General features: G+C 39.0%; 1 protein-coding gene across 2 annotated transcripts in view; it reads right to left on the bottom strand.

Annotated features, from left to right (window-relative positions):
• RASA3 (RAS p21 protein activator 3) overlaps positions 1–18,242 on the bottom strand; it is a 288,551-nt gene that overhangs the window by 95,352 nt on the left and 174,957 nt on the right. For both annotated transcript variants that reach the window (XM_089688122.1, XM_089688121.1), the window contains exons 6-8: positions 4,702–4,782; positions 2,604–2,676; positions 255–331 (exon numbers count right to left, since the gene is read on the bottom strand). In XM_089688122.1, coding sequence (XP_089544248.1) covers positions 255–331; positions 2,604–2,676; positions 4,702–4,782 — 231 coding nt within the window. The remainder of the gene's footprint in view (positions 1–254; positions 332–2,603; positions 2,677–4,701; positions 4,783–18,242) is intronic.

Genomic DNA, 18,242 nt, shown 5'->3' on the forward strand with positions numbered 1-18,242 from the left:
GGACACAGCGCACCACCGATCGCCGTGCTGCACACTCTGGGACCCGCGCATGCGCGGTTAGAATGGGAGGACGTCATATGAGAATGAGAGAACCCCCTTGCGTCCGTCATTGGACTATATGGCGGGCGGGAGGCGGTTAAACTAGCCCCATCACACTCTGTTACATATTCAATAAAGAATCGTTAAATCATTTTTAGGACAGTGAATCCATCCCTACAAGCCAGAAAACTATATGGCGTGTGTTTGTTCCCTACCTCATCTCCATTTTGTCTACGTCATCTTCTTCTATTTCAAAATGAGATTTCTTATTGTAACTACTTGGCTTGGTCACCTGTTAAAAAAAAAACAAAAAACAAAAATCGTCTAATAACTGTACATTTAGAGATACTTAATCACTCTGATCACTGAACTTTTTAAGGCAAATTATAAGTGGAAGCAAAATAAACATTTACTGTACAAAACACCAATATTCTTTGTATTAACTTAATTGTTACTGAAATGTTATAACCCAAAGCAACCGTCCATTCACTCTAACCAGGAAGGTTCAAGCCCAAGGTCTTGGTAACACAAGTTTGTTGTCTTTAGATATTTTTGTCCCACGCTCCACCTCCTCCTCAAACACATAAGCCAGTGAGTCAGAAAAGCAAACACAAATTAGGTGACAGAAAGATGCTGATCTGCAAGAGTAGGCACATTCTACACATTTTATCAATTAACAATAAAAAAATACTCCAACTACCACAGCATAATATTACAATACAACCATTATTCCCATTTGATGTGGCTAAAATGTTCTGTAACAAAAATTTTTTTTAATGTTAAAAATTGCTGTGAATTGAGGCCACTTTGTAAAAGAGGTTACACTATGGCACATAATGTGATAATTAAAAATAAAATAACAAAAAAACTGCAATGACTTGCTCCTGGAAGCCTAAACTCGATCAGATATACTGTAGCAGATATGTTTCTGTTAGCGGGATACTGTGAAGGACACTTTTACAGATCCAAGGATTCCTTACTGCCTTTAGTTCTGTGCTAAGTTGCCATTAGTCATCATAATGAATGGACAGGGCACTGGGAATTAGCTATAGGATCAGAGAGCTACCAGGGTGTCAGATAATAATCAGACTGTCATCACAGTGTAAGGGGTCAGAGAGGTATCATGGTGTTAAGTGTTAGACAATTATCAGTACTGTGCATCAAATAGCTGTCAAGGTGTCAAATGGTCATAGAGCTATCATGGTATCAAGGGTCAGAGAGTTATCATGGTGTTAGAGTACTATCAGTGTACAGTGGGTCAGATAGCTATCAAGGTGTCAAATAGTCCGGGGAGCTATCATGGTATCAGGGGTCAGAGAGCTGTCATTATATCAGGAGTCAGAGAGCTATAATTATATCAGGGGTCAAACAGCTTTCATGATATCAGGGATCAAAAAGCTATCATGGTATCTGGGGTGAGAGAGCGATAATGGTGTCAGAGTCTGAAAACTGTTAGGGTGTTGGGGGGCAGAGAGTCATCAGGGTGATACAATATTGTATTCGAAAATTATGGCAACGTTTTTATTAAAAACTGCACAGCAGATCAGAGCACATGTTATCACAATGACCACATTTCTACATAAAGCATTTTCTTATTAACAAATGGACCATTTTCAGGCATGGAAGAAAATGGGCATCTCATCCAATTCAATCAACTAAGTTCAAAGGTAGTCAAGTTAAAAGGTAGTCTTCAAAGGTAAACAGTTGTATTCCAACTGCCCACTAGGTGGGCACTTAGCAGTAGCATCTTACAAGGATGTAGTGAGTGAAGTATTAGTATAAAAAAATAACATCTTTAAAAAAAGTAGAAGAAATCCAAAAACCAGACATTCAATTAATTAGTTTCAAGACATTCGTAATTATCCATCCTCAGCCACACTGCAACAAAATAAATGAAAAAAGCTTCCGTATACTTGAGGCCTCACGCACAATAGGCATTTGTAAAAGCCCCTCTGAACACCAGAACGTCTTGCAGAAAATGCTGCTTAAAAACACGCTAAAAGTCTTGTATTCCACATGCATTTAAGCACATCTAGCATTTGAGCATCAATGCATTCTATTGACCTGAATATTAATTTTCATCTGGCCATTGAAATGCATTAACGCTCAAACGCTACATGCAGAATGTGTTCTGCGGTTTTCCTGCTCTTCAGTTCATCTCCTGAATGCACCTTTTGTGTGTGTTTTTCTGCCTGTAAACACTCCTTTTTTAATATGCCTCTAAACGCTTATGTGTGCAAGGACACATCGGCTCACATAGCGGTGCTTTTACAAGCTAAAACAAAATGCCCAACGCTTGTATAAGCTGCATTTTTTCAGCTCTGTGTACGAGGAAGAAGGATGTTACAAGAAAATAAAAAGGTCAATTTCAATGCAGGATTGTCTACTGCAGGTGAGACAAAAAGAAAACTACCTCAGTGGCTGCTTATGGCTGTTGGACAGATCTTAGCAATACAGAACTTCACAAAAAACAAAAAAGACAGTTGGCAATTCACATGTGTAAACTTCCAAACATTTGAGGATATACGATTTCATTTCATCACCACGCCCATATAAATACCAACCTCAAAATAAAACACTTCATCAAACTGTGGGTTGTTAGTCTTCTTCTTGACTTTAGTTTTCTTTGACTCAGTCCTAAAATGAAAAGTAAAACACAGGGAAAAAGAGACAGCTGTCATATTATGCTGATACATTGTTAAAGCTATAGCAGCAATAACATCTCTGCAACAATAAGAAGTGAAGTATAGAGAGGTTAGTAAAATGCAATGTATAAAAAGACATTATAATCCATATATGGATAAACAAAACACAACATATTAGAATGGTTGTGCAAAACACTTCTCATTTCCTGAGCTTTTTTAATTTGTGAACCAAAATGCTCCCTATACCGACCCTTGGAAAGTAATGAAAAGGTGTACAGCTGTGGGGTATGGAATGAACTATCATGGTAGCAGGGTACTTTGTAGGCTTACCTGGAAGATTATCTTCCTTAAAATGGAAGCAATCCCAATACAGCCCAACAAAGGTTCTATTGGCTTGATACTAGCCAAGAAAGAAGATCCCTTCTACCAGCAGAGAACGCAACCAAGGGATTGGACAGCTCTGCCTAGTTCACTGTTAAACTGGCCATAGAGGAGTAGAAAATCATTCGGAAATGTGTTTGCATTTGATAAAGATCTGCCGAATGAGTGTGTGATAATGCCATCATTGATACAAATTCACCCCCCCCCCACACACACACACACACACTTACACTTGTTGACATATTGTTGTTTGTGCACAACACAGATTTTTTTGTCGATCAATTACATTATAAACGCTTGAGCTCACGCACACTACAGTTTATTGTGTTATTCTCAATCGATTCCGCTATTCACATTTCGAAAATCATTCGCTCATACAGTACTAATAAATTCCAGCACGAATGTTAGTTTTTTGTCATAAATCTTTGCATTTCGAGAATCGATATGAGCCCACTAACATTTAAAAAGTCGAATGATCAGGTGTTTTGAATGAAATTTTGATTCGATTTTCTACTCATCTATAGCCAGATTTAATTTGCACACAGGCAAGACCTTATACGCATCCTGGAGGAGAGAAAGAATTGTACAGCGATTTCACTTATCTAAATTGCAAGATACTCTACATGCCATTGTTTATATTTTCCAGGGGACCATAAAAATAGTTAGAAATTCTGAAAAGTTTACATCCAGGAGATAGGGGAAAAAGCCGTAGAAGTCATCTGCATTTCAACAAAACAAATGTATTATTCTGATAGCTAACCAATGCAGAAAAGTTTGGAGTTATATACACAATAAAATGCTGTGGTGACATTTTAGTAGGTATGGATTACAATACATTATATAATACTTGAATGCTTACATAGCATTACAATATACAGTAATTAGCAATGACACTGTGATGCTTGGGTGATGACTGGTCCATATAGAATGATCCTATTCCAAACTTGGTGCTTTTTATGGCGCATTGAGATTTTCCTAACTTGATGCAAGTAGTAAAGTGTTAAATGTGTGCCACTTAGTTTCATCAGGCAAGTCATATGAAAACAGCATTGGGTCCTAGACCTAGAGAGGACAAAAGCAGTGGACTCACAATGCTACATTATGGGGTTTATTTACTAAAGCTGGAGAGTCCAAAATCAGACTCCCTTCTGCATAGAAACCAATCAGCTTCCAGGTTTCATTGCCAAAGCTTCATTGAACAAGCTGAGGTTAGAAGCTGATTGGTTTCTATGCAGAAGGGAGTCTGATTTTGGACTCTCCAGCTTTAGTAAATAAACCCCTATATGTCAGGAGAAGTTGGCATTTCTTGAATTAAGCACAAATGCCATTTTCCCCTGGCATATCACAGCAGTAGACATCCATGTCACTGTGCAATATGTTCCCACTAACGCAAGGTAGGAATACCAGTGAAAAATGTTCCAGCATTCTAAAAGTTTATGAATACAAAAAGCCTGACAAAAAAGACTAATACAATGCAGGGAAAACCCAAATAGAATGAAATAGGCAATTGTAAGGGCTATTTACAGTTTGAAACAGTATTATAAATGTGAAACCAATCAGATTGACATGATTGACACAGATACCTATTAAAATACTATGTTGGTACAGTATGTGCAGTATTATGTTGCACACTTACCTTGTTGGACCCAGTAATGTTACAGTAGCATAAGGATCACATTGGCCATTGACAATGGGGAGGCCACGGCACTCTAAAACTCTGTAGAATAAGCATAAAAGTTTATAAACATGTATCATATCAAATACAAACAGTTAAAAAAAAATCAAAATATAGGCATACTACTTTTATCTTATTAGTATCATCTTATTAAAAAAAATTCAATCTTTTGTATACCAGTAATAATAATAAATACTTAGGTAGATGTGGGCGGTCCCCCTACTAAGTCTTGCTTAAATCTTATATAATAAATAAAAACTTCCCCATATACAGTACATATTCATTATATGCATAATTGTTTGTTGAACACTACTACTGCCCAATGATTCATTATATAGACAGATAGTATTAATAGCACTGTGCAAGTGTGTTTTTTAACTCCAGTCCACCCACCAAGCCATACTTTGAGGATTATCCTCCACGGAAGCAGCTAAACCATGGACGCCCCCAAAAAATAAGGAGAATCTGGAAATCGTGATCTACAGGAGTGCTTGTAGACAGGAGCTGAGAAAATCTGCTCTGTATGCATCTTGACTGCTGCACGTCACATCCACATAGGTTTTCAAATGTACATTACTACCATCAAAATATTATACACAGGTGCCATTTATTGGCTACAGGGTTGCGTTTTGGGTATTGTATTGTGTTTGATTTGCTTTATTAGAAAACTTTTTTTGTTAGAAAATTCTGTTTATTGAATTTCACAATGAAAAGACAAAACATACATACATTGTACAAAACAACAAGTATAACCATCTGGCTATGTTGGCACAGCCAGAACTACTAACCTTCCCCCCTCCCCCCAACCCTAATGCAATACCTTCCTTCATAGACATTCAGAACAATGCAATCCCTGAATAGAAGGATACCGACTATATCAAAGGTGTAATGGTACCTTTCACTGTACCATCAGATCAGTAGTCAGGACACTGTCTAAAGGGAAATAACTTCATGTAGAATCCGAAGGGAGGAGAGCACCCTTATTTTAACAGGGGAAGCCTACATTTGACTCTTACAACTGCTAAGTCATTCTCATGTGAGAGTGGAGGCTGCATATATCCAGCTGTGCCAGACCTTCTCGAACTTTTTAGAATAGCCTCTATTCAAATATGTAGCTTTTTAGAAAGGCAATGCCTTATTAATCAGGGTCTTCCAGAATTGCAGCGAAGGGGCCTCTACCTTCTTCCAGTTGAGCAGAAGAGCATTATGAGCATAAAAGAGGGTTACTGTGAGAAGAGTTTTCTGTGCCCGTAAAGGTGCCAACTCCGCCACCAACCCAAGGAGGCAGACCTAGATGGACTTGCTTTGTAAAGCTGTAATGTCAACCAAGGTTCCTACTACCCCACATCAGTAATCCTGGATCAAATGGACAGTGCCAGAATATATGTTCAAGATCAGCAGGGGATGTCTGAATTATAAATATGGGTCAAATTGGCTGGCGTTTAATAAATGCAATGTAATATTTTAAATTGAATAAGGCAATCTTAAACAGAATTTTTATTTTTAGCTTTAGAGCAAAATAGTTAAGATAACGTTGAATTGCAGGTACTTCATCTCACCTTATCATGCTGTCTCAGCATGTTTGGGAAAATATTTTCTTTGGCAATATGGCACATACAGGAGTAATACTGTAAGTACTCATTTGAAGACAAACTATTTCTCTTTCTCTTCTTTTCAAAACATTGACAGCCAAATTTGTAACTTCCAAGTGACTGCTCTATAGATAATATGAACCAGAGGATGCCTAGTGTACTGCAAGTTAGGAGCTAGGAAAACACTAAGCTGGTGTCTGCCCGGACACAGATAAATTGGTTTGCAAATGATATTATCAGTGAACATGCTACTTTAGTGAATCTAATTGAAAGTTTTGAGACCAGTATTGTGGAAATTAGATAACCAAACCACAAAGGGCTTTTGCTGATGCACAAATATGAGTAAAGTATCACAAAAACATTCATATCTAGATCTGCACCGCTCTTTTTTACAAAAGGACAGATACACTCCTCAGCACATCTGACATGTCCAACGTTCCAAACTCAATGTACCATGAAACCCTATGCCCTTCCCACAAGGTCCCACCTCTTTTTATCATATAACACAGAGGAACCCATGGTGATAGCTATCCTGCCACAACACACATGGTCTAAGTAAATAATATCTTGGAGGACAGAGCCGAATACAATCATGGTGGTTAGATCTGGGCAAAAGAATGGGTCTCAATCTCCAAACAATTGCAACTGCCTCTGTTTTGTTGCTTTTAACATGAACCTCTGCCTTTTGAGCCTTTTTAAACCTTTAACATTAAAACTTGTGTTTTACCTAAAACCAGATACCACATTATTTAATAGTAGAAAACCATCTTTTGTAAAGCCCCTTTTTGAACGGGTTTTACTTTGCTAGGAGCTTGACGTCACTAATTTCTGGGCCATCCTTTCCTCTCTTAAAAATGACAGAACTTCTACTTAGCAATGAAGCAATCTCACTGGACAGAGAGTACAAAGAAATCAAGCCCCTAAGTTGGCCATGTACGGTTAAGCCAGCCATAGATGGAATGAAACTTGGCCGATTCAGCAGGGACCAGCCAAGACTCGATCCAACTCTGGGTAAGCTGGTTGTACTGAAGTCCACCCAGGTGAGGGATTTTAAACTAATAGGGTTTTGTCTTCTATTAAACAAGACTTCTACTTTCAAAAGTTTAAAATGATTATCAAATGTCAATGTTCTGTTTGACACTGACATATCAAATCATACATTTCAAACAAGCACCCTTTTGGTAGTCTTTTGCCTCACTCAGTAATAGTGCCTGAGGATTACAAACTTGCTAGATTACTTATAAACAGGTTGAGCATGATATGGTCCACACAATAAATCATGTAAAGATTCATGCTCAACCACTTAATTTTCGGTATCCAAAGGCTTCCAAATTGTGGCAATATGAAAAATGAAATCCCATTAGGATAATGCATATCCATGTAAAAAATACAAAAAAGTCTTAAATGGAGATTATTCAAGACATATGGTGATCACATGCAAGATTTGGCTATTAACAGTGGGAAAAGCGCCTGAGAAAATTTCCCGTCATGCTTCAGAAGACTGACTTGAGAATTATATAGCAGGATAGGAATGAACAAAGGATTCTGTGACTGGAAGAAAAATAAAGATGCCATCTTGTGACCACACAAAGCACTTTCCTTACAATAGGAAGTTTCTTCTTTTTTGTGCTAAGCTTTGAAGTAAAACAAAAATTTGTATCCTGATCTGTGAACTTTGTATCACTTTTGCTGATCACGCACAGTCAATTAAATACATTTCCAAGTATATTTTTTAGAGGTATGGGATAAAAATGGCAAAATTATTCAGACTTGTGTCCCACATTGTAGAATTCTGGTACACCCTTCATGAGCAATAGGGCTCCACTGGTAAACTCACTACAACAAGTATTTACCTCCTCAGAAAGTAACATATGTACATGACATCAAAGCCCAACAGCAGTCTGTAATTTTATAACTAGTTAATCCATAGGTCATGTAGATAACAAAATGTTTTGTGCTATATTTACCTTAGCCTTCATATTGATCACCCTACAATGTCTTGTTCTTCCTGGTATCTTTGCCTTATTTCCAAGTGCCTGGCGTCATTCAACTACTTCCTCCTTCTCCTGATGTCAAGGACCCATATCCTTGAGCAGGACAAGGGGCATAAACAAATTAAAAAAGATGCCACCTTTTCCATGCCCACATGATGAATTCAGTGAGCTCTACAATACACATATCATCACTAAGTCTCACGAGTGCATTATTCAACTTGTTTCACAGTCCAGAGCTGTGAAACAGACTGTGAGAAGAGTCACATCATGTCACTTCTACTTCAGGCCCAATTTTAAATCTGAACCAAAGGCAAATATAAAATACACAAATGAATGCAGCTTCGTATTCATTAATGCATCACCAATTGTAATTTGTTTCAGTGCAAGCAGTGTAAGCACCTGAATTTGACTTGATACAGCAGAACTCAGAATGGGGGAAAAAGAAGCAGCAAACCAATCAGCTGTGCTACAGTGCAAGGGACATGCTCATAGGAGGATAGGCACGGCAGAGAAATATCAGTCCTATGGAAATTGTTGCCCTGTGTGGCTAAGCTGTGTAAATTGGATGGACAAAATGGCAAATCAGCTCCCTCACATGGATTTAACCTGTGTATTTAGCCATTTTCCTGGAATTCATTTTTAAAGCCCCTCTGCGTGTTAAAAAAAAAGTTTGCCCATGTAGTGGGGCTGTGCCCCCACTGCACAGATTAACTGCTCATTTTTTTCTAGGGGAGAGGAGAAAGGAGATTTACTTACTTAATCCTCCGATCCTCCCATCATTAGACCAGTCTGACACCCTCACGTTCCAGCGATCTTGAGTTGTGGACTGTTCTTGACATCATCAAGCCCCGAGCAGGCTTCAAAGACCAGGAACAGACCACCACTGAACTGTGTGGGATCACTGTTTTTCACTGGAACAAAGGATTCGGTGAGTATAAGTTTTCTTCTCACCCCAAGACAAAACGAGCAGTTGTGCAAGCACAGCCCCACTGCATAGGAAAACTTTTTTTTATCCAAAAATGGGCTTTAAAGTGGTTATAAACCCTTATAGATACCCAGTGAAGTGACTAGGCCTAGGACTAGGACATGTGATGCACAGAGATGATACAGATCCTCCTACAAAATTTGTACCTGTTTATTTGTATCCATCTGTCCTGTACATCCTTGTAAAACTCAGAAATGAAAAGGATTTTTCACAAACTCACAAAGCAGGGGGCGGGGAGCTGCAGTTACAAACTGTACAAGAGCTCTGAAAACTGATTGGAGGGAAGGGACACATAGCACACAGGAACAGGGTTGAGGCTGATAATCAGCTGGAGGTCCCTCCCTTGCCACAATTTTTCTATTGGTGTTAGGAAAACTTGTCAGAAGTAACTCATGCTGATAACAAAGGAACTAGACAGCAAACGAAAATGACACTTCGTGGTTTGGAGAGAGGCAAGTGAACACTATATAAACATGTGCTTGGTTCAGATTTCATGTCTAAGATTTACAACTACTTCAAGGTACTAAAGAACATAATTATTTTATTGAAGCAGAAAGTTATAAAAGGAGCCTGGAGGACCTTTATATACTTTAATATACCCTGCCTTAAACTTCTCCACAACTTTATCCTGACCTGTCTCGTGTGTTCCTTGGCCTCCATGATGCTGTTTGCGGAAAATTTCAAGGGGTATGAATACTTTTTCAAGGCACTGTATAAGAAACCAGTGTTGTCCTTAAAGATTTTGTGCAGCTTTAAAGCTGAACTCAAAGCAAAGAGATAATATTTGGGCAAAATAATAAAATATATGCTGTACATCTCTTCAATACATGCATATTGCTTCATGCTATTTCTCTTTAACCTCCTTAGCGGTATTCCCGAGTGTAGCTCGGGGTAAAATTTCAATACCAAGAGCGGTAACCCCGAGCTACACTCGGGCCTACCATGCGGCGTTGCTCAGGGGGTCCCTGCAGCACTTACCTTGTCCTTCACTCCCGCGATGTGTCCCCTGCAGGGTCCCCGGCCATCTCCTCCGGCCGATGCCGGCATCCGGCTTCCGTGTTCCGGTCCCTTTGACGCCGTAACGTACGGGCGCAGGACCGGCGGGAAATTTGAAATTTTTAAAAAATGTCATTTTTGCTGTCATTGCTGTTTCAATGCATTTCACATACATTTTGTCCCTACTGCTTTGTCCTGTGCCCTGCCTGCATTTTGACTGTTCTTTCTGCCTGGAAACTTAGAAAAGTCCATGACGTCCAAAAAGTGTCCCTTTACGTCAAAAGTGGTTTTAGAACAGCGATAGTAAATCAGAACCACTTGCAGAATTGAGTGATAATGATTTGTGGGGAAATTCGTCATCAGACACTGAAAACGATTTTGCGACTTTGCTCAGCGATGTGCGAATTTGCCTCTGTATTTCAAATTTCAGTGTTTTTGGTTTGATTATATTATTGAATTACACTTATTATTATTATATTATTATTTTTTATGATTATTTATTAAATTATAATTTATGATTTCGTGTTTCAAGTTTTATCATATCCGGAATGTTTACTAGACTCTTGTTCGTACAGATTTCAGTGAGTTATTCCTAAAAATTACAGCCTACAATAAAAAACTACATATTTCCATGCAAAAAAATGGTACCACTTTCAGCACAAAAAATCGGAAAGAATCATACCGCCGAGGAGGTTAAAAATGATGCAAGTACAGAAAATTACCTGAAGATCCTACCAGAAATCTAGTGAGCTCCTAATTTCTGTCTGAGCTGACAACACAGTGCCTCTGGATTGCAAAACACCTTCTATTTTTCTAGGGAGGTGTTTTGTAGTCCTTCAGGGGAGAACACAGGCAAGGCTCACAACACTGCTTGGAATTTAAGAACCTACCCATTATTAAGGATTTACAGCATAATGAGAAATAGCTGAGGCCACTGCAGTTTTTGGTGGTACCTATTGTTATAGGTATCCGATGATGCTGCTATACCAAAGTTCCAGCTTTTGTCCACAATAGAAAGGGAAATTTTATAAGCAAAATAAACAGATGCAACAAACGTTAAATTAGGGTACACCTGTAAGCTCCAAAGAGCAGGGCCCTCAATCCCCTCATGTTTTGCATTGTATTGGTATTGTTCTGTCACATGTTCTGTCCCCCTTTGTAATGTACAGCGCTGAGCGAACTATTGGCGCTTTATAAATACTGTATAATAATAATAATAATACTGAAGAAACATAGGGGCTTTGGGCAGCACAGTGGCTAAATGGTTAGCACTTCCGCCTGGCAGTACTAGGATCGTTGGTTCGAACCCCAACCACGGCACCACCTGCCTGGAGTTTGCATGTTCTCCCTGTGCCTGCGTGGGTTTCCTCTGGGTACTCCAGTTTCCTCCAACACTCCAAAGACATGCTAGTATGTGAACTGATTCCTGTCCAAATTGGCCCTAGTATGTATGAATGTACGTTAGGAACCTTAGATTGCACGCCCCTTGAGGGTTAGGGACTGATATGAATGTACAATATATATGTAAAGCATTGCGTAAATTGACAACACTATACAAGTACCTTTATTAAATAAATAAATACAATAAATAGGGGCTGCAAGGTCATCTGAATATTGTGACAGTGTGGGCCATGCTTCAATGACTGTATGTTATAAGTCACTGACATGGAACAAGTACTTAGAAGTGTTTAAATGTCCCTCTGACTTTGCTGGCTGTGTACTTGTTCTGGGTCAGTGACTCAGAAAGTACTAAAGCCATGCAACTAAGTTTCTAAATGAGGTCAGCAATAGCAACCCTCACATTAAATTCTAAAGAAGTACAGGCTTTCTGTAATTAAAAATAATGGACGAATATGTATGTGCAAGAAACACATTAGTACTGAATGGTAAGTAATAATCAGATAACCAAGTAATCACATAAATACAAAATTAACGCCAATTATAAACTGTGAATGAGCATACCGCCTGAACACTCACACACGATGCTGTTTATGGTAACAAATAGTGAGAAGTCATGACCAATGACTCATGCCTGCTCATTCCACGTCATCTCTCATTCAGCAACTTCAACCAAATAAAAGTCAGCCTGGGGCTGTCATTAAACCCCTCAGGAGAAATCAGGGGATGTGTAGGATTTGCACCAAAAAGATGAAATGATTGTAAATCCACAGTGCAGGAAGCAGCAGGTACCTTGCATCAGCAGAGCAATCTGTGTATGACTCACCAGTCAACGCAGGCTCTGCTTTATACAAAACAATTTATTGGAAGCGAGCATAAAAAAAAAGAAAAAAGAAAAGAAAAATAGAAACTTAAATCTATTCTGTACTCGCTTACGTTAATTGCTGCCATATTCCTTGCATCATAAGACTGCTACTTTGGCTGTTTGGATTTTCTTATTATTTAGTATAGGGAAAGCACCCCCTTTTACTTTTTCAATGACGAAATATGGTTTAAAGTCATTTCTTGAGCTTTTTTTTTCCTGTTCGTATACTAGGATGTAAAATTCTACAGATGTCAAACCTTTCTTCTACAGGGGCACAAGGCAATAGTAATAACATTTTATTAATAAAACAATAATTAGTATATCTACTTATTCAGGTCACCACAACAGACAGAAGACCAACCCTTGTGGCAGGAGGAAAAACATTCTTTACTGCAGGAGCTGTGCCAATGTGAAATAATCATCCACACGACATGCTTTCGCAGATACAGTAGCTGGTTTCAAAGTCTTCCTAATGCCTAGTACACATGATGAGAAAAATGGCCGAACAAAAAAAAGTTTTTGGAGCGCTTGTACGATAATCTGATAGTTCGTACACAGCTATCAAGAGCTGATCATAACAGTTCATGCGAAATTATCAGAAGGGACAAGCACGAAAACTTTCCTTGTAAGACAACAGAATGAATGATTTTCATGTAATCAGTACAGTATTCGTCCGTAAAAGATTGGGTGCCCAAGACCACGAATGATCAGAAACGAAAGAATACATTACATCACCGTGGGAGTTGTATTCTGTTTATGAGAATTTTCGTATCTTTAGTAACCGGTTCGTTTTTGATATAAGACTAGCATGCAAAAAAAAGCGTGCAATCATTCATCCAATATTCTCATCGTTTGTACCAGGCTTAAAAGAACAATGTATAAATGGTTACTTCCACTTATAAAGGTACATAGTAGAAATTTTTTAAATTCAATTCTTATAGAAAGACATCTAGGAACAAAACATTCCTGTCAAGGCTTCTTGCAAATGGGCGTTGGAACACATGCCCCATAAATTCCGATGTATTTTCCGCACATGGAAAGCACTGGTGCTACATACAGCCACCTGTACAAATGAATGGCTTCACACCTGCACTCAGATATACTATGGTGCTTGCATAAACACTTGCACAGTGTACAGGCATTTGCAAAAGAATGAAAATGTTGTATTATTTGCAAATGCCTGTATGTTACTGTATATATGAGCATCAGCATACATCTGAGTTCACCCACACACACCAATCATGTCTATGGGTGGCTGTACACAGCACCTAGGCTTTCCAGGTGGGGGAAATATGCAGGAATTTATGTTGTACGGGCTTAGGCGCCTGTATGCAAGAGGCCTAAAGCCAACAGAACAATGTTTTTTTCCTTCTTATGAATTATATAGGGGTTTTGAAAATTGAACCTGATGACTTGTCTTTTTTATCCTAACGATGTAATTATGAAAAAAAGATTCTATACAACACTACACTTTGATTTGCTTGTATCTAAACCAACCAGGTCCTGCCCTGGTTTTTGCCTTCCGCATCCCTATTATATACACTCACCAGCCACTTTATTAGGTACACCTTTTCAATTGCTTGGTAACACAAACTGCTAATCAGCCAGTCACTTGGCAGCAACTTAATGCATTTAGGTATCTAGATGTGGTGAAGACAACTTGCTGAAGTTCAAACCGAGTATCAGAATAGGGAAGAAAGGGGATTTAAGTGACTTTGGATGTGGCATGGTTGTTGGTGCCAGGCGGGCTGGTCTGAATATTTCAAAAACTGCTGATCTACTGGGATTTTCACACACAACCATCTCTAGGGTTTACAGAGAATGGTCTGAAAAAGAGAAAATATCCAGTGAGCAGTAGTAGTGGACAAAAATGCCTTGTTGATGAAGAATGGGCAGACTGGTTCGAAGTGATAGACAGGCAACAGTGACTCATGTCAATATGGACCAAAATTTCTGAGGAATGTTTCCAACACCTTGTTGAATTTATGCCACAAAGAATTAAGGCAGTTCTGAAAGCAAAATGGGGATCCAACATGGTACTAGCAAGGTGTTCCTAATAAAGTGGCCAGTAAGAGTATGTAGGCTTGTGTCACCATAGCCAGCATACCAAATTGCCATGGAATAGCCAGAGTACTAGAGTCTATACACCCTTGCCAATTGTTTGGTGGCATGATCAAGAAGAAAAGATTAAGGGCTAATTCACACTAGGAATTACACAGGAACACATTCCACATGCAGTTCTGTGTGCTGCGATTTCAGCTCATTCATTTTTAAAGGGCTAAAATTGCATGACACCAAAATTATTGCATAAGCTACTTTTAGGAACGCACTGCAGCTAGATTGCAATGGTAATTTTGTACCATGTGATCCCATGCAGGCAAACGCACTGTGTTTGTGATCTGTGTTTAGGGTGTTAACATTGCACTGGCACACACTGCAGATCGCAAGGGCAGTGCATTCTGAATACGGTGCAGGTTTTCCACATGGCATTCTAGTGTGAATGGGCCTTTAAAGTTTCAGTGTCAAAGGGACACATGATGAAAGTACAACATCCTGGATGTTTGTTAAGTAGTAGAGCTGTAGCCCCAACCATGCCTCATAACCTTCTCCAGTATAAACAAACCATGATGTGTCCTGCATGCTGCTGGCAACTGACCTGTCATTGCCAGCTGCTGCTCCTGCACCCTGCAAGTAGGGAGGGGGGCTTTACAGAGACTGCTGCTTGGCTATTTAACATGCTTCCAGTGTGGTAAGCTGGATTTTACAAGCTAAAATAATGAGGAAATGGAGGATCAAGGAACAGGAGGCACAAGGGGCCTTCATAAGAAGACTGGCCTACAGAATCTGTTATGATGACATTTATTGCAATTTTGTAAATATAACAGCTTTCTTTGTAGGAACAAGCACACATTATTTATGGTCCTCTTGCTTCTGTGTCTTCAAACATAGAAGAATTCAAACAGGGGCCATGTGTGGACAAGAATGGAGTTTTTCGCTACTATTCGTAACCCTGAATCAAGGACTGGCAAAAAAAATCAAAGGCTTCAATCATATTACTGGCTGAATATTACATTCAAGGTTTATCAATTAGTGCCAGAAGAGCAAAATATACTTCTACAGCCACATAAATGGTGTAGGACATGGTCTGGTCTCTCCAGAAATAGCACAAACATCATCCCTTAAAACAGGCACTAGCCTCCCTAGACCACAGATTTCATGGTGTAATTAGCACACGTCCTTTCTGTAAGCAGCTGAAATCTGCAGATGGGAGGAGAAATGTGATCTATTCCACTTGTCTGTTGGCTCCATTTTCATGCACTCATTTGTAAGTAATATATTGTAACAAGTGTCCAACAATGGCCTTCTATCATTCAGGCAGCAAGCAGCCTGTTCACACTCTTCAGGCAAGGACACTCTTTGTCCTCAATAGCCACTGTAGACTGCTGGTGATACGTGATAGAAACACTGTGACAATGGTTCCTGCAACATAACATACCAGTTTTACAACTGATAATAATATGATTAACAACTGCTTTTGCCATAACTCATTTTATTATGTTTTACATTCATAAAAGAAGTATTTGGTTTGGATCTTAAGAGCTTTGTCTTTCCTGAGGGTGGTGGCACCTTACACACATAAAAAAAAAGCAAACATTGTAAATTGACAGACCTTCAGTAATATGGTATGTCAAATAAAAAGGCAAATGGTATATTTAACTGTACTATGCCTCAACCACCATTCCAGAAAAAAAAACTCTTTTTGGAATCAAATATATATTATTATAAAGGATTTATATAGCGCAACAGTTTGCGCAGTGCTTTACAGAATGACGGTAGATATTACAGTTACAATACAATTTGGTACAGGAGGAAACAGAGGGCCCTGCTTGTTAGAGCTTACAATCTAAGAACCTCTTGTACCAAATTGTATTGTAACTGTAATGTCTACCTTCATTTTGTAAAGCGCTGTGCAAACTGTTGGCGCAACATAAATTCTGTGTAATAATAATATATTATATATTTAACAGGTCCTGTAGTCAGACCATTCATTTCATCAAAATTGTCCTATAGGATTATGCATTTAACATATTTTTGCATGCTATTTATTTATAAAAGCCTCCCTTGTGCAGACATCCAAAGGGTCTGAGACTACTGCTGGTTGCCACCTTCTTGGATGTGATGGCAGCAGCCCCAGCAGACTCAAGTGGCAATCTAAGTATTTACTTTCACTCTACATGCATCTACGTAAAACATTATGAAGGGAGGTGAGAGGCTGAGGAGCTGGCCCAGCACAGAGAGTAATTAGACATTCCCAGAGGCGGAGAGGCCAATGACTCGCAAGAGGGAGGGAGTTGTGTTAGTGTATTAACTTTCCTGGAATAGGTGAATTTTCTAGCAAGGTCAAAGGCACATTACAAGTAAATAATCAGAAAAACACTGCAAGTAAGCATTTAAAAGACTTGATTTTACTGTGATTTTATGTGCACTTTTTTAGGTGGTGACAGGGTTGCTTTAACCACTTGCCACCGAAGGACATCTCTGTATGTCCTTGAATTGCAGTGGTTATACCAGGATGATGCCTGCAGCTACAGGCATCATCTCAATATCTTTTATTTATTTAAAAAAGTGATCCTGGCTGCTAATTGCCACTGGATCACTTTTACAGGCAGCGCACAGAGGGGTCTTCTGTTGCCTTTCTGGGCTCTCCTGTCCCACCAAGGAACCCAGGACTGCAGCCGTCTGTTCCATCGGCTGACCGTAGAGATGATCAAGGACTGCAATGTCCCCAATCATCTCTATGGTCTAAGAAACTGGAAGCTACAAGTATTTTTTCACTTCTGATTTCAGCTTTGTGTTTACTGGCCGGTCAGTGAAGCAGCCAATCAGATCAATCCATGTCTGATCAGCTGCTTTGGAGGCCGGAGGAGAGATCTGGGGTCTAATAGACACCAGATTGCTCCATAAAGATAACCTGTCATGGCCCATGCTATTATAAATGATGTTGCTCATCCCTTGTGATAACAATACAGTTGATCAAAAAAAATTAAAGGTACAGTGTAAATTAAATAAATAATAAAAGAATTAGAAAACTTAAAGCACCCCCGTGTGCAAAGGTGCACACGTACGTAGGTCATGTAAGCATGTGTTAACGGTGTTCGCACCGCGAACATTATAGCGACAGCAATAATTCTAGCACCAGACCTCCTCTATAACTCTACACTGGTAAACTCTAAAGACTTTTAAAGCGTCGCCAATGGAGATTTTTTAGGTACCATACTTTGTCGCCATTCCACAAGCGTGCATACTTTTAAAGTGTTACATGTTAGGCGTGTATTAACTCAGCACAACATCATCTTTTATATTTTATCAAACAAGTGGGTATTATATTGTGGTTTTGAGCATGGAAATTCAATAAAGTGTACTTTTTCCAAAAGAATTGCGTTTGAAAAACCACTGTGCAAATACAATGCAACATAAAAAATTGTAACACCCACCATTTCATTCCCTAGGGCCTCTGCCCTTTTTCTAGCAAAAAAAGCTGATTTTTACATGTAAGAGAGAAGTGTCAGAACAGGCTTGGGAGGAAAGTGATTAAAAAAGGATTATCCATAAAAAAAAGTAGTGGTCAACTTAGTAGAAAGAGAGGGCCTCCTGTACAGCCACTGATTTGT

Source organism: Staurois parvus, unplaced genomic scaffold (genome assembly GCF_062004578.1).
Source record: "Staurois parvus isolate SC_StPar_1 unplaced genomic scaffold, SC_StPar_1.0 ptg000446l, whole genome shotgun sequence".
Taxonomy (NCBI): domain Eukaryota; kingdom Metazoa; phylum Chordata; class Amphibia; order Anura; family Ranidae; genus Staurois; species Staurois parvus.